The 26,217-nt window shown below is 38.0% G+C and overlaps 1 protein-coding gene across 1 annotated transcript in view; it reads left to right on the top strand.

Moving 5' to 3' along the window:
• The window catches only part of COL28A1 (collagen type XXVIII alpha 1 chain), a 175,351-nt gene that overhangs the window by 51,815 nt on the left and 97,319 nt on the right, over positions 1-26,217 (top strand). Inside the window, exons 14-16 of the mRNA XM_030823080.1 lie at positions 9,334-9,402; positions 11,855-11,923; positions 24,113-24,181. Of these exons, the coding sequence (XP_030678940.1) occupies positions 9,334-9,402; positions 11,855-11,923; positions 24,113-24,181 (207 nt within the window). The remainder of the gene's footprint in view (positions 1-9,333; positions 9,403-11,854; positions 11,924-24,112; positions 24,182-26,217) is intronic.

The raw sequence follows: 26,217 nt of genomic DNA, 5'->3' as shown, positions 1-26,217 counted from the left end.
TCATCAATATTGCCACCCACTCCTGAAAAATATACTGACCATATGAGACTTTTACTTCAATCATTTCTTCCAACTTCAGAGTATTATTCCTATTGACTTAGTTCTACTTTATTTTTATCCTGCCAAAATTATTATTTTTGAACTTTTTTTTAGTCAGTATTTGTATAGTTTTACCCATATATTTACCCATTTCTTAGTTGACATAGCTTCCTAAATTTCTCTCTTCTTCTTGGCTGATTTCTTTGTTTTTTTCAATAAATACTTCTTTCAGAAGATTTTTTCAGTAAAAATATGTTAGCACTAAACCCTTTCAGCCTTTGGTTGAAATGCCATTGTTTAGTTTGCTTTGTAAGAATAGTTTAGCTGGTGCAGTCTGGATTGTGTACTAATTCCATTGTTTGCTGGCAACCATGGTTTCTGTTTCCATGTCTTTAGCCTGTTTATAATTTCTTGTAGTAATTCATTTTTGCTTTAGGCTGCTTTTGCAATATTTTTTTATTCTTTAGATTTCCTGTAGAGGAATTATGATGCATATAAATGTGAATATATTTTCACATATACTTTTTCAGATTTACTGTTTCATGAATCTGAGGACTCCATAGTTTAAAAAAGTTCTTAGCTATTATTTCTTCAAATATTTTCTTTCCCCATTCTATTTATCAAGAAATCCTACTAGATATTTGGTTGCAATTGGATAATTTTCTCAAATCTAACTTATAATCCACAAATTTATCTTCATCATGTTATAAAGCGTTCTTAACTCATTCATTGTATTTTTAAGTTAATAAGTATTTTAAAAATTCTTAGTTATTTTTTAAAATCTGCCTTTTATTAACTATATTTATTATCTTTTTACTATACTGTTCTTGTATTTTCCATTATTTCCTTAAGACCATTAAGTATTTAAAGTACTTCTTTTTTGTCTCTATTATTTTATTCTATTATTTGACATTCTTGAGGAAGTTTACATTGTGTCACTTTACTTTTATTCATTGTGAGTTATTTTCTTTTATGTTTTGTACTTTGCCATCTGAATTATTTTCAGCTGGGCTTTAATTGTGAATCCTAAGTGTTCTTAGGATTTGAGAGGAGTTTGTGTTTGTATCTCTTTTGTTTTCCAGGGGTTTCCTTGATGCTAATGTCTTGACTAAGGTGTTCATGAACCACTTAGATAATGTCAATTGAAATCATAAACTCATACACAGCACAGGACCAGGGTAGAAATTTTTAGTCATTATGAGCCCAAGCCAAGCAGACAAGATTCTTGTCATTCGTATCATTGTGTTGATGGGATGGCTTTTTTCTACTTTGTTCTTTCATTGACTATATACAGATGCTCCTTGACATACAATGGAGTTACATCCTACTATACCTGTCATAAATCAAAAATACTGTAAGTTGAAAATGCATTTAGTGTTTGTAACACCGAAGATGGTTCCCAACTTACAATGGTTTGATTTATATATAATTTTTACTTTATGAGGATGCAAACGCAATGCATTCAGTAGAAACCATAAGCCCATTGTAAGTCATAAGGAGGTCCTTGACTTACCATGAGGTTACATGCTGACCAACCCATTGTAAAATCCAAAAATCTTTCTTGTAAATTTGTTTGAGTTCATTGTAGATTCTGGATATTAGCCCTTTGTCAGATGAGTAGGTTGCAAAAATTTTCCCCGTTCTGTAGGTTGCCTGTTCACTCTGATGGTAGTTTCTTTTGCTGTGCAGAAGCTCTTTAGTTTAATTAGATCCCATTTGTCAATTTTGGCTTTTGTTGCCATTGCTTTTGGTGTTTTAGACATGAAGTCCTTGCCCACGCCTATGTCCTGAATGGTATTGCCTAGGTTTTCTTGTAGGATTTTAATGGTTTTAGGTCTAACATTTAAGTCTTTAATCCATCTTGAATTAATTTTTGTATAAGGTGTAAGGAAGGGATCCAGTTTCAGCTTTCTACATATGGCTAGCCAGTTTTCCCAGTACCATTTATTAAATAGGGAATCCTTTCCCCATTTCTTGTTTTTGTCAGGTTTGTCAAAGATCAGATAGTTGTAGATATGTGGCATAATTTCTGAGGGCTCTGTTCTGTTCCATTGATCTATGTCTCTGTTGTGGTACCAGTACCATGCTGTTTTGGTTACTGTAGCCTTGTAGTATAGTTTGAAGTCAGGTAGTGTGATGCTTCCAGCTTTGTTCTTTTGGCTTAGGATTGACTTGGCGATGCGGGCTCTTTTTTGGTTCCATATGAACTTTAAAGTAGTTTTTTCCAATTCTGTGAAGAAAGTCATTGGTAGCTTGATGGGGATGGCATTGAATCTATAAATTACCTTGGGCAGTATGGCCATTTTCACATATTGATTCTTCCAACCCATGAGCATGGAATGTTCTTCCATTTGTTTGTATCCTCTTTTATTTCATTGAGCAGTGGTTTGTAGTTCTCCTTGAAGAGGTCCTTCACATCCCTTGTAAATTGGATTCCTAGGTATTTTATTCTCTTTGAAGCAATTGTGAATGGGAGTTCACTCATGATTTGGCTCTCTGTTTGTCTGTGATTGGTGTACAAGAATGTTGTGATTTTTGTACATTGATTTTGTATCCTGAGACTTTGCTGAAGTTGCTAATCAGCTTAAGGAGATTTTGGGCTGAGACAATGGGGTTTTCTAGATATACAATCATGTCATCTGCAAACAGGGAGTGGGCAAAGGACATGAACAGACACTTCTCAAAAGAAGACATTTATGCAGCCAAAAAACACATGAAGAAATGCTCATCATCACTGGCCATCAGAGAAATGCAAATCAAAACCACAGTGAGATACCATCTCACACCAGTTAGAATGGCCATCATTAAAAAATCAGGAAACAACAGGTGCTGGAGAGGATGTGGAGAAATAGGAACACTTTTACACTGTTGGTGGGACTCTAAACTAGTTCAACCATTGTGGAAGTCAGTGTGGCGATTCCTCAGGGATCTAGAACTAGAAATATCATTTGACCCAGCCATCCCATTACTGGGTATATACCCAAAGGACTATAAATCATGCTGCTATAAAGACACATGCACATGTATGTTTATTGCGGCACTATTCACAATAGCAAAGACTTGGAACCAACCCAAATGTCCAACAATGATAGACTGGATTAAGAAAATGTGGCACATCTACACCATGGAATACTATGCAGCTATAAAAAATGATGAGTTCATGTCCTTTGTAGGGACATGGATGAAACTGGAAGACATCATTCTCAGTAAACTATCGCAAGGACAAAAAACCAAACACTGCATGTTCTCACTCATAGGTGGGAATTGAACAATGAGAACTCATGGACACAGGAAGGGGAACATCACACTCCGGGGACTGTTGTGGGGTGGGGTGAGGGGGGAGGGACAGCATTAGGAGATATACCTAATGCTAAATGACAAGTTAATGGGTGCAGGAAATCAACATGGCATATGGATACATATGTAACAAACCTGCCATTGTGCACATGTACCCTAAAACCTAAAGTATAAAAAAAAAAAAAATCCAAAAATCTTAAGTCGAACCATCCCATCTGAAGTTGGAGACTGTCTCTATAAGTTTGTGGGAATCTCAGTTTCTCAGTTATAATTCTGTCTTCGTTTTCCATTGCGTGAGCCAAAGTCTTTGCTGCTGTTCCTCCCTCTAAATTTCCTAGCCTTCTTCCCACCACACAAACACACTTTTCTATTCAGGACAGCTGTAGCACCAGCTTAGATGCTTACCTAAGATGCTTAACTTATATGCTAGAGTTCTCGAGTTTTGATTCTCTCTTTTTGAACCCTGTAATTTCTCTTATCTTCTTTGGACTCTTCCATGCCTTTAAAATTCATCTTAAAAAATGTATATTACCTGTCTTTCTAAATGTTTGTAGTTGAGAGTTTTTAACAGTATTACCAGAACATGAAATTCTTGCTTGCTTGATTGCTTTCCAAGTCATAATTACAGAGTTATACTTAATTGGGAACTAAAATCATAACAAAGGTGGGAAAGATCCTAAATAACATATCAAAATGTTGCACCAAAATGTCATTATAAAAAAATCAACAATGTGATTTTTTTTTTTTTTTTTAGACAGAGTCTCACTCTTGTCCCGCAGGCTGGAGTGCAATTGGGCGATCTCGGCTCATTGCAACCTCCACCTCCCGGCTTCAAGCGACTCTCCTGCCTCACCCTCCCAAGTAGTTGGGACTGCAGGCTCCAGCCACCACACCTGGCTAATTTTTGTATTTTTAATAGAGATGGGGTTTCACCATGTTGGCCAGGCTGATCTCGAACTCCTGACCTCAGGTAATCTGCCCGCCTCAACCTCCTGAAGTGCTGGGATTACAGGCCTAAGCCACCATGCTTGGCCAACAATGTGAATTTTTGAATTATTTAGAAGTAAGGTAAAGACTTATCTTAGGACTGACAAAAGTTCTACTGAAAGTCCTTTACTTTTGTTTCTTTGCCTGAATTATTTCAAGTGTTTCATATTTAGTACGACTCTCTTTTCACTACCACATTAATATAAATCTGCTGATAGATTGAATTAATGCTCTAGCTCTGAGACCTACTTTTGAACTGTCATCTGTAATCTTTATGTGATTACCACTAGTTTTGTGCTGGTCTGGTAGATGTAACTGATTCATAAAAATTAAATTGGTTAAGACTGTCAGGGTGATCTGTTTGTTTTTTATGCAAGGTTATTCAGAGCACTGTAAATAAACAAATAACCCCTGAAAGAGAACTATAATTACTTTGAGATTAAAAAATAAAGTAGATGGCACTGTTTGAAGATAATGGACAGTTACTACTATTATTAGCATATTTATCTCTCATGCTTGCAATGCATATTGAAAGCATTTTTATTGATTATTAACACTATTGAGATTACTATGGAAAGTAATAAGATGAACGTAATGGACAATCATATTTTATCTCATTGTTAATGTCTCAGATAAAGCATTTCACTGATCAGGCTGTGTTAACTGATAATTAGATTCCTTCATTATTTATTTTTTATCAGAGGTGTTTGTTAGAAGCCAAGTAAGTATGTCGTAGTTGTAATTGGTTCTCATGGCCTTAGAAAGGACACTGAGTTTTTTTAATAAAAGGATTTCTGTCTTTTAAAAATAATCTTTTGGTACTATCTTAATAAATTAAACTATAGCTCATTTAAACCAAGTACCTTCTACTTCTCTTCTCTGGCTAATGATCATCTTCCATTCTGAGTGTTTAACTGGAAGACTTGAGAATATTCTGATGGCGTGGAATATTACTCTGATGGTTTATAGTAATTACACTTTGGATCACTGCTTTTTTCTCCTAAAAGACTGTCCATGAGCATTAACTCTCTGTTCTCAGCAGCTTTGAATACTTGGCTCCTTAAAGATCCAATCTTTTCACCTCCACTTTAGCTAACGTACTCTAGAAGTGCAGAGAATGAAGGAAGATTCAGTGTTTATTCTGTGCAGCATGCTTTTTACACATTGTTTAATTTAAATCATTCACTCTGAGACTGCCTTTATTTGTAAAAACTTCCATGAAAGGACATTCTTAGCAATTACAGGACTCAAGTAAAATAATTTGGATAATGATGGCAGATATTTATTGAGTGCTTAATCTGTAAAAGATGTAAATCTCTCTGACTTAATCCTTACATGAACACTTGTGGTTGAGGTAGATACTATTATTATCACCATTTTGAGGAGGATGTTGTGCTTTGCAGAGATTGACTTACTTGTTTAAGGTGAAACTGCTACTATGTAGCAGAGCTGGGACTTGAACCTCAGTCCAAATGACACCAAAATCTGCTCTTAACTATTATGCAATACTGTCAGCTCCATGAGACAGGGAGCAGTTTTGTCTGCTATCCCTAGAACCTAGCACAATGCCTTTTACCTGCTAGGAGTTTGGTGTATCTTTGTTGGATGAATGAAAAATGTTGAGTGAACTGGAAAAATACTTCCTTACATTTAATGTAAATTGTGGTTTTTTAATTTGTCATATTATTAGGGAAAAAATAATTTGTCAATGTTTTCTTTGTTAAAGTATGTGTTTTCTTTGTTAAAGTATGTGACGTTGGCTTGGCACTTTTGGTTTAGTTTGCAATCTATTAATAATTTGGTTTAGTTTGCAATCTATTAACAATTTTCATGCTCCTATTTATTTTCCTACTAGCTAATTGCTCTGCCAGTAGAATAAACTGTCATGGATATTAGTGCTTTCATTAAGGTCTTGGAAGTGTTATAAGCTAGGTTTCTGTTAAGTGTTATAATTTAAATTGAAAAAGATGTTAGCTTTTTCTTTTAATTAAAGTCTTTACGGAATCAGTATGCATACATACTAAAGAAGATTGTCTTGTAAAATATAAAACATTAGGGAAAGACAAAAAAATTAAACACTGAAAAACAGATCTTTTTCTTACGAATCTATAACTATGATCAGTCACTGATAAGTATAATGCCGCATCCTCGTTCTGCTACTGGGCTTGAGGAGAAAAGCGTCTTAAATCACCCTAGATTATTGTATCTCAAGCCCAAAGATCATTCAGTGTTTGTAGTGTGCTGGTTTAGGAACTTGTGGGAAACTTGGCAGACTTTGTTCCATCATAGGTTTATTTCTCTGGCAAGTGAAGCCTAATTATCTGTTTAGATTCATCAGAGAAAAAGCTTCAGTTTTTTCTTCTAAGATTCTTATTGTAAGTTCCTTTACTACTTTTTTACCTTCTGGCCAAGAAGAAAAGGAGAGAAAAATGATCGTCTTTAAAAATTCCTGATTTAAATGAAAACCTCACTATTACTCTTTTATTTTTCCATTAGTACATTTTCTGCAAGTCCATTTCAAAGCCTGAGACTGTGTTTTTCTTAACTCATGTGAGAAGTCATCTTTCCTAGTGGCTTTCTGAGCAGTAGTTACATGAACTTCTTAAATTGAATCATTTCAATTGAAAATCATGTTTCCCCTTAATGATCCTATCAGGATTTCAATTTGCATATAAAACTGCCTGTGGGTTCAACCAGTTCCTGAAATAATTCAAGTTTTAATCTAAATTTATCAGCACAGAAATTGAAACGCATGTAAACAACACTTAATGCTTTAAAACAGCTGTGTGATGATTTCTTCACAACGCTCCCCTGATAATTAAATTATTAAATCACTCTGCATCCTTCTCTGGGCCACACAGTTCCAGATTTTTAGCATTTCCTCAGATAATTTATTTCTTAATTCTTATTTCAAAGCATCATTTAATTTCCATTTTCTTCTACTTTGAGAACACTGGAATAGAACATTTTATGTCAATCAAATGGAATGAGTATTTGATACAATGGGAATATTATTCTTCGTAGCTCTACAATTCTACTGATCAGTATTGAGTTTACTAGAAGGATTCTCACTAAAAATTTAAATAGGGCCACAGTCATTAGCCATTCCTTGGTATTCATGGGGGATTGGTTTAAGGACCTCTGTAGACACCAAAATCTACAGATGCTCAAGTCCCTTGTATAAAATGGTGAGAGGTGACAGCGTGCTGGCAGCCCTCACAGCCCTCGCTTGCTCTTGGCGCCTCCTCAGCCTCGGTGCCCACTCTGGCCACGCTTGAAGGGCCCTTCAGCCCACTGCTGCACTGTGGGAGCCCCTTCCTGGGATGGCCGAGGCCAGAGCCCGCTCCCTCAGCCTGCGGAGAGGTGTGGAGGGAGAGGCACCGGCGGAACGGGGGCTGCATGGTGCTTGAGGGCCAGGTAGAGTTCTGGGTGGGCGTGGGCTTGGCGGGCCCTGCACTCGGAGCAGCCGGCCGGCCCTGCTGCCCCAGGCAGTGAGAGGCTTAGCACCCGGGCCAGCAGCTGTGGAAGGTGTGCCAGGTCCCCCAGCAGTGCTGGCCCACCGGTGCTGCGCTCGATTTCTCACCAGGCCTTAGCTACCTCTCTGCGGGGCAAGGCTCTGGACCTGCAGCCCGCCATGCCTGAGTCTCCCCGACCCGCCGTGGGCTCCTGTGTGGCCTGAGCCTCGCCAACGAGCGCCGCCCCTGCTCCACAGCGCCTGGTCCCATCAATCGCCCAAAGGCTGAGGAGTGCGGGGCACAGGGCCCGGGACTGGCAGGCAGCTCCCCCTGCGAGCCACTGCGAGATCCACTGGGTGAAGCCAGCTGGGCTCCTGAGTCTAGTGGGGACTTGGAGTACCTTTATGTCTAGCTAAGGGATTGTAAATACACCAATCAGCACTCTGTATCTAGCTCAAGTTTGTAAACACACCAATCAGCACCCTGTGTCTAGCTCCGGGTTTGTGAATGCACCAATTGGCACTCTGTATCTAGTTAATGTGGTGGGGACTTGGAGAATCTTTATGTCTAGCTAAGGGATTGTGAATGCACCAGTCGGCACTCTGTATCTAGCTCAAGGTTTGTAAATGCACCGTTCAGCACTCTGTGTCTAGCTCAGGGTTTGTAAATACACCAATCGACACTCTGTCTCTAGCTAATCTAGTGGGGAACTGAAGAACTTTTGTGTCTAGCTCAGGGATTGTAAACGCACCAATCAGCATGCTGTCAAAACGGACCAATCAGCTCTCTGTAAAACAGACCAATCGTCTCTCTGTAAAATGGACCAAGCAGCAGGATGTGGGTGGGGCCAGATAAGAGAATAAAAGCAGGCTGCCCCAGCCAGCAGTGGCAACACGCTGGGGTCCCTTTCCATGCTGTGGAATCTTTGTTCTTTTGCTCTTTGCTATAAATCTTGCTGCTGCTCACTCTTTGGGTCCACACTGCCTTTATGAGCTGTAACATTCACTGCAAAGGTCTGCAGCTTCACTCCTGAAGCCAGCGAGACCACGAACCCACCAGAAAGAAGAAATTCCAAACACATCTGAACATCAGAAGAAACAAACTCTGGACACGCCGCCTTTAAGAACTGTGACACTCACCACGAGGGTCCGTGGCTTCATTCTTGAAGTCAGTGAAACCAAGAACCCACCAATTCCAGACACAATGGCATAGTATTTGCATATAACCTATGCATATCTGGTATACTTTGAATCATCTCTAGATTACTTACAATACCTAATACAATGTAAATGCTGTGTAAATAGTTATTATGCTATAGTAGGGGGGGGGGGGGGGGGGGGGGGTAGTATTTAAGAACTAAGTAGACTAGAAAAAGCTAAAAAAAAAAAAAAAAAAAAAAAAAAAAAAGAAAAAGCCTGTACATGTTTAGTGCAGATCCAACTATCCATTTTTTTTGGCATGTGAACTGAAATATAACCATTCTCTTTCTTTCTCTTTCATCACTCCTTCCATTTTCTCTCTCCTCCTGCTCCTCATTTTCTCCTGTCCTAACCAGGGTCCCCGTGGTCCTGAGGGAGTACCAGGAGAGAGGGGCTTACCTGGAGAAGGATTTCCAGGACCAAAGGTAACAATACCTTCTGTACCAGGAAAAGGTGCTTTGTCTTGCATGCTTGTGAATTACAAATTTTAAAAATGTGTCCTGGCCAATTTTTAGAAGTTAATTATTTTTCTGACCATCTTTATTCCATTAAATGAAGGAATATGTAAATTTCCCTGTAATATGAAAGTACAGTAAAATTTGGAACTACAAATAAGTAATGGAAAGACTTCTACTTCGTGTAATTACTACATATGAAATTAGAAAAATCTCTTAAAGTAGTTTGCAGTCATTTAAAGCCACAGTGATAAGTAACATTCTTATGCCCAGAAGTTAAATCATTGAGTGTAGCTATGGCAATGCTTTGCTCACAGCTTTTTTCAAGAAACACAGATAAGAAACCAATCTGTAATAGTACTGCCATCAATATAATAAGAAAGAAAATTTTACTACAGAAACAAAATGTTACGAAAGACCTCCTTTTTTAACTGGCCATTGAGAATTTCCTGTCATTTCCCTTATGTAATTTTTGGAGCTCAAGTTGTTCTGCGCCAAGGGTTGGCAAACTTTTTCTGTAAAGGGGCAGATAGTAAATATTTTAGGCTTTGTGAGCCATATGGTATCTGCTGTAACTACTTAACTGCTGTTGTAGCTTGAAAGCAGCCATAAACAATGTATAAATGAATGAATGTGGCTGTTCCAATAAAACTATATTTATAATATAAAAACAGGCAGTGGGCTGAATTTGGCTTATGGGCTGTAGTTTGCTGTCCCCTGATATAGGCAGTTTGTATATAATCTTTGGCACATTTGCTGAAGGGCATGTTAAAAAGTGTTTTCCAAAATACTTTGAGCAGCATCAACAACATTTCAGAGTACATAAAGATACATTTTGGAGTCCTTCTTCCTTTATTTCCAAAGTCTTCCCCAAAAACACACACATGCATATACACACATACTGCCCAGAGAAGTACATGCTGCTTTCTAAGTGTCTGAGACCCTCCACATCAGTCATTCCATCAGGTTACTAAGATACAGCCTTCTCAGTATGGCCTCATGCTCTAAAAGTGCGTTTAATTCTCAGCTTCTTCCACCATGATCAATATTCAATTATCTATGAGAATCCTAAATCTCTACTAGAGGGAAAACAATTAGATAAAAACAAATAATTCATCCTTAGTTGTGAGTGACTGCTGGGTTAAATTTTAAAAGACGCCCTTGTTAATGAACATATTTTAATTTGTCATGATAATGGAAATAATATGTTGGATAAAGGGATATTACTAACACCTTTGACTAATCACAGTATCACTATCAGAAGACAGGTCAGCAACTTGGCATGACATCACCGAAAGTTTTGTAATACACAGTTTGAAATTTTTTTGGCACTTAGTAAATTTCTACTTCTATTTATGTGTAGCCCAAATAATCTGAAAAATTCAAATAGAATTATATCTCTTTAAAATCTGTGTTTTTTAAAGAGAAAGAAATAAATGAGAAATGAATATGTGAAACATTAAGAAGAATATTCTCGAGTATTTCATAGTGACAGGTTCAACATACTTTTATATTATGTAAGGTATTATCGTACTTTATTGATACTCTTGTATGTAATAGCTCATGGGCATTGACCTCTATCTCATCAAAGAAAGAACACATCATGTTCTTCTGTGCTGTTTCAGGATGAAGTATATGCAGTTATATTCTGTGGTAATGATCAGAAGAACCCGGAATCAGAATATTTCATTCTCCAACTAGTCAGACCAATGGGTGTTCTCTATATGTGCTATTTGGGGCTAATTTGTAAATATTCTTTGATTTTGCTCTTGGTTCTAATAAATTTATTAAATGAATGCTGCTTCTGATTGATTATATGGTTTATTTTTCATAAAAATGCATGAAGTATTATGACTTAATATACATTATATTAAGGACAGAGCTGTTCACTTAGGTCATGTAACTACAGGAGCATATCTAAGAAGATTTTCCATGAATTCTTTTAAACATAAATTTTCAATGAATGTTTATAAACAAAAAAAATGTAGTAATCTAATCCTGCCAAGTATTAGTTCACATATTAGTACGAGAGATAAATTTTCCTTGTGTGATGGACCCAGTTTCAGCAATATTAAGGAAAAGGAGGCTTGATCCAGCTAGTTATACTACATGATTGATTAGGTGATCCATTTCCAGAATATTTTTGTTTAAATTGGGAACTGAGCTCTTTTCTAACTTCAGGGATGCTACATATGTATTTTGCTTGGATAGCTTCCTTCTTGTTTAAGTGGTATGACTAATGTATTTTTTGCAAGTTGCAAATCTGAGAGTCAATTAGAATTACCCATTTGTAGTAAACAGTGACTTTGGATGCTTCATTTAAAAAATAATTTTGAAGCACAATTCATAGTATTTGTAATGTAAACTCTTTTAAAATTCAGATTTTGGTTGGTGCATTGATATCCCTCCCTTGTACTTTCAGGGTGAAAAAGGTTCTGAAGGACCAACTGGCCCACAGGGATTACAAGGCCTGTCAATCAAAGGGGACAAGGTACTGTATAATAGGGTGTACGCTAGAAACAATGCCAATAAAATTGTCATTGTTCTTTATGTATGTACATTTCTGAACTGTATACATGACAACCATGCCACACAGGTATCTGGTTAATTATAAATCTAGTATATTCCTTTTTTAAAATAATTTTGTTATTTCCACAGGTTATTTGGGAACAGCTGGTGATAGGTTACATAAGTAAGTTCTTTAGTGGTGATTTGTGAGATTTTGGTGCACCCATCACCCAAGCAGTATACACTGAACCCAATTTGTGGTCTTTTATCCCTCACCCTCTTCCCACCCTTTTGCCCTGAGACCCCAAAGTCCACTGCATCTTTCTTATGCCTTTGCATCGTCATGGCTTAGCTCCCACATATGAGTGAGAACATACAATGTTTTGTTTTCTATTTCTGAGTTACTTCACGTAGAATAATAGTCTCCAATCTCATTCAGGTCACTACGAATGCCATTAATTCATTCCTTTTATGACTGAGTAGTATTCCATTATATATATATATATATATATATATATATATATATATATATAAACAAACACAACACTATAATATATATATCATAGTTTCTTTATCCACTCATTGATTGATGGGCATTTGGGTTGGTTCCATGTTTTTGCATTTGCAAATTGTGCTGCTATAAACAGGTATGTGCAAGTATCTTTTTCATATAATGACTTCTTTTCCTCTGGGTAGATACCCAGTACTGGGATTGCTGGATCAAATGATAGTTACACTTTTAATTCTGTAAGGAATCTCCACACTGTTTTCCATACTGGTTGTACTAGTTTACATTCCCACCAGCAAGGTAGAAGTGTTCCCTGTTCACTGCATCCATGCCAACATCTATTATTTTTTGATTTCTTGATTATGGCCTCATTCTTGCAGGAGTAAGGTGGTATCACATTGTGGTTTTGATTTGCATTTCCCTGATCATTAGTTACGTCGAGCATTTTTTCATGTTTGTTGGCCATTTATATATCTTCTCAAGAATTGTGTGTTCATGTCCTTAGCCCACTTTTTGATGGGATTGTTTGTTTTTTTCTTGATAATTTGTTTGAGTTCATTGAAGATTCTGGATATTAGTCCTTTGTCAGGTGTATAGATTGTGAAGATTTTCTCCCATTCTGTGGGTTGTCTGTTTACTCCGCTAACTGTTCCTTTTGCTGTGCCTTTCGCTGTGAAAAAGCTTTTTAGTTTAATTAAGTCCCAGCTATTTATCTTTGTTTTTATTGCATTTGCTTTTTGGTGCTTCATCATGAAATCCTTGCCTAAGCCAATGTCTAGAAGAGTTTTTTCAATGTTACCTTCTAGAATTTTTATAGTTTCAGGTTTTAGATTTAAGTTCTTGATCCATCTTGAGCTTATTTTGTATAAGGTGAGAGATGAGGATCCAGTATTATTCTTCTACATGTGGCTTGCCAATTATTCCAGCTGAATTATTCCAGTTGAATAGGGTGTCCTTTCCCCACTATATGTTCTTGTTTGCTTTGTCAAAGATCAGTTGGCTGTAAGTATGATGGTTTATTTCTGGATTCTTTATTCTGTTCCACTGGTCTATGTGCCTATTTTTATACCAGTACCATGCTGTTTTGGTAACTATGGCCTTATAGTGTAGTTTGAAATCAGGTAATTGATGCCTCCAGATTTGTTCTTTTTGCTTAGTCTTGCTTTGGCTGTGTGGGCTCTTTTTTGGTTTCATATGAATTTTAGAATTGTTTTTTCTAATTCTGTGAAGAATGATGGTGGTATTTTGATGGGAATTTCATTGAATTTGTATATTGCTTTTGGCAGTATGGTCATTGTCACAATATTGATTCTACCTATCCATAAGCATGGGATGTGTTTGCATTTGTTTGTGTCATCTATGATTTCTTTCAGCAGTGTTTTGTAGTTTTCCCTGTAGAGGTCCTTCGCCTCCTTGGTTAGGTATATTCTTAAGTATTTTATTTTTTTTTGCAGCTATTATAAAAAGGGTTGAGTTCTTGATTTGATTCTCAGCTTGTTTGCTGTTGGTGTATAGAAGAGCTACTGATTTGTGTACATTAATTTTGTATCTGGAAACTTTGTTGAATTCTTTTATCAATTCTAGGAGCTTTCTGGAGGAGTCTTTAGGGTTTTCTAGGTAAACAATCGTATCAGCAAACAGGCGGTTTGACTTTCTCTTTACTGATTTGGATGTTCTTTATTTCTTTCTCTTATCTGATTGCTCTGGCTAGGACTTCCAGTACTATGTGGCAGAGGGGTGGTGAGAGTGGGCATCCTTGTCTTGTTCCAGTTCTCAGCGGAAATGCTTTCAACTTTTCTCCATTCAGTATTATGTTGGCTATGGGTTTGTCATAGATGGCTGTTATTACCTTGAGGTATGCTCCTTGTATGCCAATTTTGCTGAGAGCTTTAATCATAAAGCGTTGCTGGATTTTGTCAAATGCTTTTTCTGCATCTATTGAGATCATCATGTGATTTTTGTTTGTTGTTTTGTTTATTCGAGGCAGGGTCTCACTTTGTTGCCCAGGCTGGAGTGCAGTGGTGCCATCTTAGTTCACTGCAACCTCCACCTCCCAGGTTGAAGCAATTCTCCTGCCTCAGCCTTCTGAGTAGCTGGGATTGCAGGTGCCCACCACCACATCCAGCTAATTTTTATGTTTTTAGTAGAGACGGGGGTTTCACCATGTTGGCCAGGCTGGTCTCGAACTTCTGACCTCAAGTGATCTGCCTGTCTTGACCTCCCAAAGTGCTGGGATTACAGGTTTGAGCCACCGTGCCCAGCCTGTTTTATTCTGTTCATGTGGTGTATCACATTTATTGACTTGTGTATGTTAAACCCATCCCTGCATCCCTGTTATGAAACCCATTTGATCATGGTGGATTATCTTTTCGATATGTTGTTGGATTCAGTTAGCTAGTATTTTGTTAAGGATTTTAGCATATATGTTCATCAGGGATATTGGTCTGTAGTTTTCTCTTTTGGTTATGTCCTTTCCTGGTTTTGGTATTAGGGTGATACTGGCTTCATAGAATGATTCAGGGAGGATTCCCTTTTTCTCTATCTTGTGGAATAGTGTCAATAGGATTGATAATTCTTTGAATGTCTGGTAGAATTTTGCTGTGAATCCATCTAGTCCTGGACATTTTTTGTTGGTGATTTTTAAATTACCATTTCAGTCTCACTGCTTGTTATTGGTCTGTTAAGAGTATCTAATTCTTCCTGATTTAAGCTAGGAAAGTTGTATCTTTTCAGTAATTTATTCATCTCCTCTAGGTTTTCTAGTTTATGCACATAAAGGTGTTCATAGTAGTCTTGAATAATCTTTTGGGTTTCTGTTTGGATTTCTTTTGGTTTTTTGGTGCCAGTTGTAAATCTCCTGTTTCGTTTCTAATTGAACTTATTTGGATTTTCTCCCTTCTTTTCTTGGTTAATCTTGCTAATGGTCTATCAATTTATCTTTTCAAAGAACCATTTTGGTTTCATTTATCTTTTGAACGTTTTAATTTTCAATTCCATTCAGTTCTGCTCTGATCTTGGTTATTTCCTTTCTGCTGAGTTTGGGTTTGGTTTGTTCTTGTTTCTCTAGTTCCTTGAGGTGTGACCTTAGATTGTTTGTTTATGCTCTTTCAGACTTTTTGATATAGGTGTTTAGGACTATGAACTTTCCTCTTAGCACCGCCTTTGCAGTATCCCAGAGGTTTTCATAGGTTGTGTCACTATTGTCATTCAGTTTGAAGAATTTTTAAATTTCCATCTTGATTTCATTTTTGACCCAGTGATCTTTCAGGAGCAGGTTATTTAATTTCCATGTATTTGCATGGCTTTGAAGGTTCATTTTGGAGTTGATTTCCAGTTTTATTCCACTGTGGTCTGAAAGACTGCTTGGTATAATTTCAATTTTCTTGAACTTATTGAGGCTTATTTTGTTGCCTGTGATATGTTTTATCTTGGAGAAAGTACCATGCACTGTTGAATAGAATGTGTATTTTGTGGTTGTTGGGTAGAATGTTCTGTAAGTATCTGTTAAGTCCATTTGTTCCAGGGTGTAGTTTAAATCCATTATTTCTTTGTTGACGTTCTGTCTTGATGACCTGTCTAGTGCTGTCAGTGGAGTACTGAAGTGCCCCACTATTATTGTGTTGCTGTCTGTCTCATTTGTTAGGTATATTAGTAATTGTTTTATAAATTAGGGAGCTCCAGTGTTGGGTGCATATATATTTAGGACTGTAATGTTTTCCTGTTGGACAAGGCCTTTTATCATTACATAATGACCTTCTTTGTCTTTTTTAACTGTTGTTGCTTTAAAGTTTGTTTTGTCTGATATAAGAATGGCTACCCCTGGTTGCTTTTGGTGTCCATTTGCATGAAATGTCATTTTCCATCAGCTTACCTTAAGTTTAAGTGAGTCCTTGTGTGTTAGGTGAGTCTCTTGAAGGCAGCAGGTTGGCTGGTGAATTCTTATCCATTCTGCAGTTCTATGTATTTTAAGTGAAACACTTAGGCCATTTACATTCAATGTTAGTATTGAGACATGAGGTACCATTCATTGTGCTATTTGTTGCCTATATACCTTTTTTTATTATATTTTTGTTTTATAGGTCCTGTGAAATTTATGATTTAAAGAGCTGCTGTTTTGATGTGTTTCCAGGATTTGTTTCAAGATTTAGAGCTCCTTTTGGCAATTCTTGTAGTGCTGGGTTGGTAGTGGCAAATTCTCTCAGCATTTGTTTGTCTGAAAAAGACTGTATCTTTTCTTCATTTATGAAGCTTAGTTTCAGTGGAAACAAAATTCTTAGCTGATAATTGTTTTGTTTGAGGAGGCTGATGATAGGACCCCAATCCCTCCTAGCTTGTAGAGTTTCTGCTAAGAAATCTGCTGTTAATCTGATAGGTTTTCCTTTATAGGTTACCTATATAGGAAAGATTTCAACAGTTCATTATTATTACCTCTGCTGTAGGGTTTTTGTAGATACTCTTTATAAAACTTAAAAGTTCCATTTAGTGCTTGATATGTTATTAAAGAATTACAATTAAACATTAGTGAGGTGTTTTTGCCTCACAGCTGTTAAGAGTCTTTCCTTCATCTTAACTTTAGGTAACCTGATGACAATGTGCCTAGGCGATGATCTTTTTTGTAATGAATCTCCCAGGTGTTTTTTGAGCTTCTTGTATTTTGATGTCTAGTTCTCTAGCAAGGGTGGGGAAGTTTTCCTCGATTATTCCTCCAAATATATTTTTCAAACTTCTGGATTTCTCTTCTTCCTCAGGAACACCAATTGTTCTTAGCTTTGGCCATTTAACATAATTCCAGATTTCTTGGAGGCTTTGTTCATATTTTCTTATTCTTCTTTGTTTGTCTTTGTCAGATTGGGTTAATTCAAAAACCTTGTCTCTGAGCTCTGAAGGTCTTTCTTTTGCTTGTTAAATTGTATTACTGAGAGTTTCCAGAGCATTTTGCATTTTTTTTTTTTTTTTTTTTTGAGATGGAGTTTTGCTCTTGTTGCCCAGGCTGGAGTGCAATGGTGTGATCTCAGCTCTCACCACAACCTCCGCCTCCCGGATTCAAGTGATTATCCTGCCTCAGCATCTCCAGTAGCTGGGATTATAGGCATGCGCCACCACGCCCGGCTAATTTTTGTATTTTTAGTAGAGATGGGGTTTCTCCATGTTGGTCAGGCTGGTCTCGAACTCCTGACCTCAGGTGATCCATCTGCCTCAGCCTCCCAAAGTGTTGGGATTACAGGTATGAGCCACCGTGCCCAGCCTGCATTTCTATAAGTGCTTCCATGTTTCCTGAAGTTTTGATTGTTTTTATTTATGCTATCTATTTCATTGAATATTTCTCCCTTCACTTCTTGTATCATTTTTTAAATTTCCTTACATTGGGCCTCACCTTTCTCTGGTGCCTTCCTGATTAGCTTAATAACTCACCTTCTGAATTCTTTTTCAGGTAGATCAGGGATGTCTTCTTGTTTGGATCTATTGCTGGTGAGCTAGTGTGATTTTTTGGGGGTGTTAAACAACCTTGTTTCGTCATATTACCAGAGTTGGTTTTCTGGTTCCTTCTCATTTGGGTAGGCTCTGTCAGAGGGAAGTTCCAGGGCTCAAGGCTTTCGTTAAATTCCTTTTGTCCCATGGGGTGTTTCCTTGATTTAGTAGTCTCATCCTTTTTCTAGGGATATGGCTTCCTGAGAGCTAAGCTGTAGTGATTGTTATCTCTCTTCTGGATCTAGACACCCAGCAAGTCTACAGGGCTCCAGGCTGGTACTGGGGGCTGTTTGCACAGAGTCCTATGATGTGAACCGTCTGTGGGTCCCTCAAACATGGATACCAGCGCCTGCTCCAGTAGGTGAAATGGACTCTGTGAGGGTCCTTAGCTTTGGTTGGTTAGTGCAGTATTTTTGTGCTGGTTGGCCTCCTCCTGGGAAGTGGTGCTTTCAAGAGAGCATCAGCTGTGGTAGTATGGGAAGGAACAGGTGGTGGACGGGGCCCTAGAACTCCCACGAGTATATGCCCTTTGTCTTCAGTTACCAGGGTGGATAGGGAAGGACCATTAGGTGGGAGCAAGGCTAGGTGTGTCTGAGCTCAGACTCTACTTGGGTGGGTCTTGCTGTGGCTGCTGTGGGGGATAAGGGTGAGGTTCCCAGGTCAATGGAGTTGTGTACCTAGGAGGATAATGGCTGCCTCTGCTGTGCCATACAGGTTGTCAGGGAAGTGGGGGAAAGCCGGCAGTCACAGTCCTAACCTAGCTCCAATGCAAACCGAAGGGCCAGTCTCACTCCCACCTTGCCCTCCCAACAACACTGAGTCTGTTTCCAGGCAGTGGGTGAGTAGGGCTGAGAAGTTGCCCCAGGCTTCACACCTCCCAGCTAGGAAAGTCAGTAGAGCTTTCCTTCTTCCCCCGCCTGTGGAGTCTGCACACTGCATTCACGCCCTTTCCTGAGTTCTGGCCAGGAGACTTCTCAATCTGTTGAAATTATTACAAAGTTCAGTTGGAGGTTTCCTTCCCCCTGTGGGCTTTTCCCAGTGCCTCTGGCAGCCATCCTCAAGGACCCTAGGGATGTGAGGCAGAGATGGCTTGCTAGGGGACCCACTGAGCCCACAGGGATTTTCCTGCTGTTTTCTCTACCCCTGTATTTCGCTCAGCTCTCTATATTGACTCAGCTCCCATAATCTAGACCTTCAGGTTCCCCAGTGGGGGTATGTGTTCAGGGGCGGACAATCTCCCTTTCCCATTTCTATAGTTTGGGCACTCACAATATTTGGGATGTCTCCCGGTCCTGCAGGAGCAATCCATTCCCTTCAGCAAGTCCGTGGGTTTTCTTGGCTTTCCTAATGTATTCTTGCAGTCGTTCTGGAGCAAAGGTTCACAATGCGAGCCTCAATATGCTGTTCTTTCCATCCGAGTGGAAGCTGCGATCTAGTCCTGCCTCCTGTCCACCATGATCTCCAAATCTAGTATATGCAAGATGTGTTATTATGTAGGACGACTTATGATCTGAGAAATTTGATTATTTCTACTTATTGTAATGTCTCACTTATTTGGGTTCTGACATCCAGTGACTTCTACCATCAGCAAAGCAGCTTTGAATCCAGACATTATCAAAAGACATTTCTTCTTAGTAAAGAAAACAGTTGTTAAAAACATTGACTTGGCCGGGCGCAGTGGCTCACACCTGTAATCCCAGCACTTTGGGAGGCTGAGGCGGGTGGATCACGAGGTCAGGAGATCGAGACCATCCTGGCTAACACGGTGAAACCTCATCTCTACTAAAAATACAAAAATTAGCTGGGCGTGGTGGCAGGCACCTGTAGTCTCAGCTACTCGGGAGGCTGAGGCAGGAGAATGGTGGGTGAACCCAGGAGGCGGAGCTTGCAGTGAGACGAGATTGCACCACTGCACTCCAGCATGGGCGACAGAGCAAGACTCCATCTCTAAAAAAAAACAACAAAAAACATTGACTTGACCTTCTTATAGAAGTGTATATTCATCCCTAGGCTCCCACTCAAAAATATTATCTTAAAATCAGGTTAAAATAAGAAAACTCATTTAAGAAAACTAGTGTTGATGCCCTCCAGCAAGGACCAACAGGAATCCATCAAGAGTTTTAACAAGGCTTGTTGACTCTGAAGGGAGGAAGACCACATACAATGAACCTACAGTGACTCAGGAAGAGAATGAAAGATATTTCATAGGATTTGTGCTTATGTTAGGTGATTTTGGGAAGCATTTAAGAAATCAGGGATGGGCTCTGGATTTAATGTTATCAATAATTGGGGATAAGTTTAGGATTGAGTATTTAATGAATCTCATCTAGAAGTTGGGACAAATGGAGTTAGGCTGAGTCATAACTGTTAGAAGTAGCAGTCACTCATTTTAGCCAGTATTGGAGGTTGTTTGATAATTTGAGGGTTTTATACAGTGTTTGCTGTTTTTGTCTGTGCTCAGATATAATTATGGAGTAGTCTGGCTTTCATCTTGGTCCATCATAGTCATGGGGTGGCCTTGTTTGATCTTGATGATTTGTCAAATTGTTCATGTTTTACACCATGGCCTACTTGCCAGGGTCAGGTCAGCTCCTCGTTGTTAGGGATTGCTTTTCTCCTTCTCACTGGCTATTTGTTTTCTTTAAAACAGCTTCAGATTATACCAGATTAGAAATGGGAATGGAGCTGGTGATAGAAGCTACTAGAGGCTGATACAGCCATAAAGAGCATTGGAAGTGAAGCTGCCAGAGGGGGAAGGATATAAGAAATGTGTAAAAAAGCAGAGAACTCATATCAATTTGGAGTCATTTATATATCAGCCTTTAAGCATATCATTATACTGTATATTATATTAGAATAACAATTGATATTCATGATTATCTCAAGTGTTGGGTTTCAATCTTGAATGGCTTATTTTTATTTGCTGGTAGTTATCTCTTCTAGCTGTTTGTATTTAAATAGCAGAAATAAATAGTGAGTGATATGAATTTTAGATGCAATACAATTCTTTGTTCAAGTCTCTTAGCTCTGGTTGTACAGCAGCTCCAAAATACTCCAAAAAATACATAAGATGCTCTTTCTTCCTTTGGAGCAGCAAGAACTGAATACAACAGAACCATTGTTTTATGAGTTCAGTAAATTAACTTTTTCAGGTGGCGTTGTGACATGGTGCATGTATTTTTACATCTGGAGCTCACGCAAATAAATCACTTTGAAATATCAGGATATTATTACATAGCAAAGCTTTTATCTGCTGCTCCCTCAATACCATCTTCTTTTTCCTTTCTTCCTTTCCTATTCTTTTACATATAACACTAGATTCAGAGGGCTTGATGTCTGTGATTCAAGTGATAATATAAACACGCCTCTGATAAGGCCTCTCAAATGTATGTAAATGGTACAAAACAAAGTTGTACCTATGGCACAGGTATTTAAATGTCAATAACAGTGCACGAAAAGGGACCCTCTTTTATATGTTTAACAAATATTTGCAAACTAGTGGCTATGAGTTGGGTTTTGGAGTCAGAGTGAACTTGACTGTCACCTCTGCCGTCTAACAGTTGTGTGACCTGGGATGAGTTACTTACACTCATCTGAAAAATGGGGATGGCCAGTTTACTGGGGTTGTTGTGAGGATAAATGAAAGGATGTAAAGCATTTAGCACAATATCTGATGCATAAGAAATCAAGTTCTGAATCAAAATAATCCAGCTCTGAGCCAGAACTGGATTCCATTATGTTTTTCTTCCATAATATTTATGTAGATCAAAGGTTGATAGAACACTAAGGAGTGTATTCCAGGGCATCTCCTAGTTCAGGTTCTATATATTTAATATTATATAAAGTTTGATCTAATGATACATTTTTCTTTTTTTTTTTTTTTTTTTTTTTGAGACAGAGTTTTGCTCTTGTTGTCCAGGCTGGAGTGCAATGGCGCCATCTCAGCTCACTGCAACATTCACCTCCCCGGTTCAAGTGATTCTTCTGCCTCAGCCCCCTGAGTAGCTGGGATTACAGGCATGTGCCACCATGCCCGGCTAATTTTGTATTTTTAGTAGAGATGGGGTTTCTCCATGTTGGTCAGGTTGGTCTCGAACTCCCGATCTCAGGTGATCCGCCCACCTCTGCCTCCCAAAGTGCTGGGATTATAGGCATGAGCCACAGCCCCCAGCAAATGATACATTTTTCTTCATAAAAACATATTTATTTAGCTCAAACATTGGCCAACTGTGGAGCTGGCTGCCTGTTTTTAGAAATAAAATGTTATCAGACCACAAGTATACTTGTTCACTATATATTATCTATGGCTACTTTTGTACTACCAAAGCAGCATTGATCAATTACGAGAGACATTATTACGACCCTCAAGCCCAAAGTATCTACTATCCAACTGTTTAAAAGTTTTGTGGCCCTAATGTAGTCTAAATACAACTGCCATTAAAATGAGCATCTTAACCATGTTACTCAATCCAGTGGTCAATTCTCTGTCATCAACTAATTTGCCCTGTTGGTAGCATTTGATAGATGGATCCCTCACCTTCTTGAAACACACTCTTCACTTGGTCTCTCTGGCTGCTTCCTTCTCAGTCTCCACTGCTGTGACTTCTTCATCTCTCTGACCTCTAATGATTGGAGTGCTTAAAGGGCTCAGTCCTGGGACCATCTCTTTTTTCTATTACTTGGCAAATTCACTCAATTATGGCCTTTAATATCATTTATATACTGAGGGCTCCCAAATTTGTGTTCTCATCCCAGGCCTCTCCCACCTACTTGATATCTCCATTTGGATGTTCATTTTAGGGATCTCAAACTAAACATGTCCAAAACTGAACTCCTGATATCACCCTCCACCTCAAACCTTGCTTTTCTCTCAGGCTTCTTCTTCTCGGTCAATGACAACTCTATTCTGCCAAGAGTCCTCTCAGTCCTCAGCAAATCCCATCACTCTATCTTCAACATTATCCAGGTTCTGAGCACTCCCCACCACCTCCACTCTCAACATTGTGGTTTGTGCCCCATCATCTCTCATGTAGACCCCCTTCAGTCTCTTCTCCATACAGCTTCCAGATGGGGCCTTAAAAACCAAGTCAGATCTCTAACTTCCCTTCTCAAAACCCTCCAGTGGCTTCCTAACTTACTCAGAGAATAGCCAAGTCCTTACAGTGGCCTCAAAGTCCCCGCTGATCCTTCTACCTGACTCCACTGCCATAATTCTCTGACTTCATTGTCTACCACTCTCCCTCATGGAGATGGTTCCACCCGCACTGTCTCCTTGCTGTTTCTGGAACATATCAGGCATCGTCTTTGCTTTGGCTGTTTCTCTGCCTGGAATGCTTTTCTTTTAGGTTTGTGTCTGGCTCATTCCCTCTCATCAGTGACGTCATCTCTGGACATCTTAACCAAAATCATCGCTGCCTCCTCTCTTCCCTGATTAATTTTTCTCCTTCACATTTATTATTCAACATACTAGTTATTTTATCTACCTGTCTTGTTTACCATCTTGTTTCCCCTACTAAAATCTAAGCTCGATGGAGGACAGAGATTTTGAGCTGTTTTGGTCACTTGTTTTCCTAGTGTTTGGAACACTTTCTGGCTTATAATGGGCACTCAACAAACATCTGTATAAAGACACAAAAAGAATGAATTATGTTCTTTTTGCTGGTAACTTTAATTTCGTTTTCTCAATTTCATGGAAGAAGAAAATAGGGCTCTTTAATTTTGCTGCATTCACTTGAGATCATTTCTTCATTTCAAAATGCATTTTAAATAAGATTTGGAGGGTAAGGGTATTTAGAAAATTTAAAAATATTTTTCTTCAATGTATCTCTCATTCTATTTTTATTATATCCTATGAATTTTCTATTTTTAAATATTTCTGTTACAATCTTAGCAGGAAATGTTTGTGTCCTAACAACTATTCAGGAATTTTTGTTTGTGAGAAAAATGATTGATAAATATAAGCCTATACAAATGCTCACCAACTTAGACTGAATAGCAAAAATGTCATTTACTATTTTGGAGAATTTGAATTATAAACTGTTTAAAAGGAATAAAATAAAGTTTTATAATTTTCCATGTTGAACTTTTTTTATAGTATAAAGATAGATTTTAACATAGCCCAATTCCAGGTTAGCAAAGTATGAAATAATAAGATTTTATTTTATTGTTATATTTCCTGGCTTATTTTCTGTGCAGGGGGATATGGGACCTGTGGGACCCCAAGGACCAATGGGTATCCCTGGAATCGGGAGTCAAGGGGAACAGGTAATTAATGCATTCTTCCTTTCCCTTCAGTGCAGAACATTCCAGCCCAATCCTGGTCTTCATTGAAGGCCAGTCCTGCAAACATCTATGAGTATATTTGACAGTTAATTGCAATGGAGTGTAAGTCCAGAAGTGAATATAGGGAATCTTTCATGAGAAGATTTTATTTTTTAGAACTTCCAAAGGCTTAAAAAATAAGTAGTGTGTTTCTTGATGCTGTGACTTTTAACATTAAAACCTAATTAACAAGGTAAATGTTTTGGTGCAATATTTTTATTTCCCCTTGGGAACAATAGTTTACTTACCTGCTGGTTTGTGTATTTTTTTCTCCTTGAAGCTTTGTGAAAATTAAATCCTACGCTCTCCCAATGGAGTAGAGTAGTATCCTCTTACCAACCACTCTAACTAGCCACATACCAAATTTTTAAAAAGTATTATAGTTAAAACTTGGACCAGGATCAGAGATAACCACTTAGTTTAAGGGGCAAACTTCTGGAATAGAAGCAAACCACAGATATAATTTATAAATGACACCTAGCACCTCTTGGTGAGAAGAAAAGAAAGATCTGTAAGAATGTCTACATTCGTGACTAGAACCATTTCCAAAATCTTCTGATAACTTTTGGAAAATCTGGGTATTGTGATAAATCTAAATAATGTGAAGATAGTATAACAGTACTCTCTACTGTTGTTTACCATGTAGTTTTTTGTTTACCGTATACTTTGTTGTTTGCCGTATACTTACACAGTCTTATTAATCAAAGCGACCCACAAATCCAGTTTTATGTTAAATATCTTCTGGTTAGAAAGTGGCAGGTCAGGTTTGATTAAGATTTATGAGTAAGGTTTGAATTATTCTATTGCTTAAAAAATGAATAGTGCTTTCTGTAACTAGGGTAGTGGGAGAAGGGAAGAATTTAAAAAATGAGATAATTCCAAATGTCATTGTTGAGATTCACTTTGGGTTTATTTCTAATTGTCTGCTAATTTATTATTATTATTACTTTTCTTGTTAGTCCAAACAACAGCAAAGTTGGATATGACTCCTTTTTCCATTCCCTTGCCATTGGCAGAGGTCCTAGTCTAACACATTAGGAATCTTAAGGTACAGAAGAAGCCAAGATAAGTGTATAAATAAATATTTAGATAATAAAGAGCTGGACATTTGGGCTACTCAAATATCATGATTTGATGATACCAGCCGACATTCTCAAGCCTTGTAGTTTATTTGTTGGTTTTAGCAGGGGCTTACTGATCCCAAAAGTGGCTGGACAATGCTGTCACATCTTGGGTCTTGTGATGCTCTTGGTGCTGAGTGACCACTATGGGGCTAAGTATGAGGTTTGAAGACAAGTCTGTTCAGATGGCCTGTGAATTCTGGACCTCCTACCTACAGCTTCCTGTCGCCTTTAATGCTGTTCCTTGGTGGAGGTTGTTGTTCTTCAGCTTGGGAAAAAAAAAACAAAACAAAACTCTTGGACTTCTTTCATTTTCTTACCCCCTTTTCTTCTTTTTGAAAAGAAAAAATTTCGAGGTAGATGTGTCCTTACAGAGCTGATCTCTATTGGAAATGAGATCTCTATTTGTAAAATGAACTGAGCAAGAAAAGAATTTATTTACCTTGTAAGACAAATGATATAAATTCTACTTAAATTTAACCTCTGTCTATGCAATTATTCAATGTTCTTTAATTTGATGTGTTTATCCATTGAATTCTTTTTATATTAGATCTTCCTATTTCTCTTATAAAAATGAATGTTTTCCCTCATGTGTTTATGGGGGAACTTCTGTTTCCAGCAGCATGTTTACAGTATCTCTTAAATGGCCCACAGATTTTTGTTAAATATTTGGAGGCTTGATTAACTCAGATCTTTTACAAAATAGAATGAAATATAAACAACCACATATACAAATGTACGCATATGTGCATATTCCTTTTTATACCCATGTATAAAAACTTCCTTTATATTGTGAAGGAGGGAGTCAAGTGTTTGAACCTTCTTCAGTTTGGTATCTACTGACTATTGCTTCTTAGA

The sequence above is a fragment of the Nomascus leucogenys genome, chromosome 11 (assembly GCF_006542625.1).
Source record: "Nomascus leucogenys isolate Asia chromosome 11, Asia_NLE_v1, whole genome shotgun sequence".
NCBI classification, from domain to species: Eukaryota; Metazoa; Chordata; class Mammalia; order Primates; family Hylobatidae; genus Nomascus; species Nomascus leucogenys.
The sequence above is the reverse complement of the archived record's forward strand: the minus strand, read 5'-3'. Positions and strand labels throughout refer to the sequence as shown.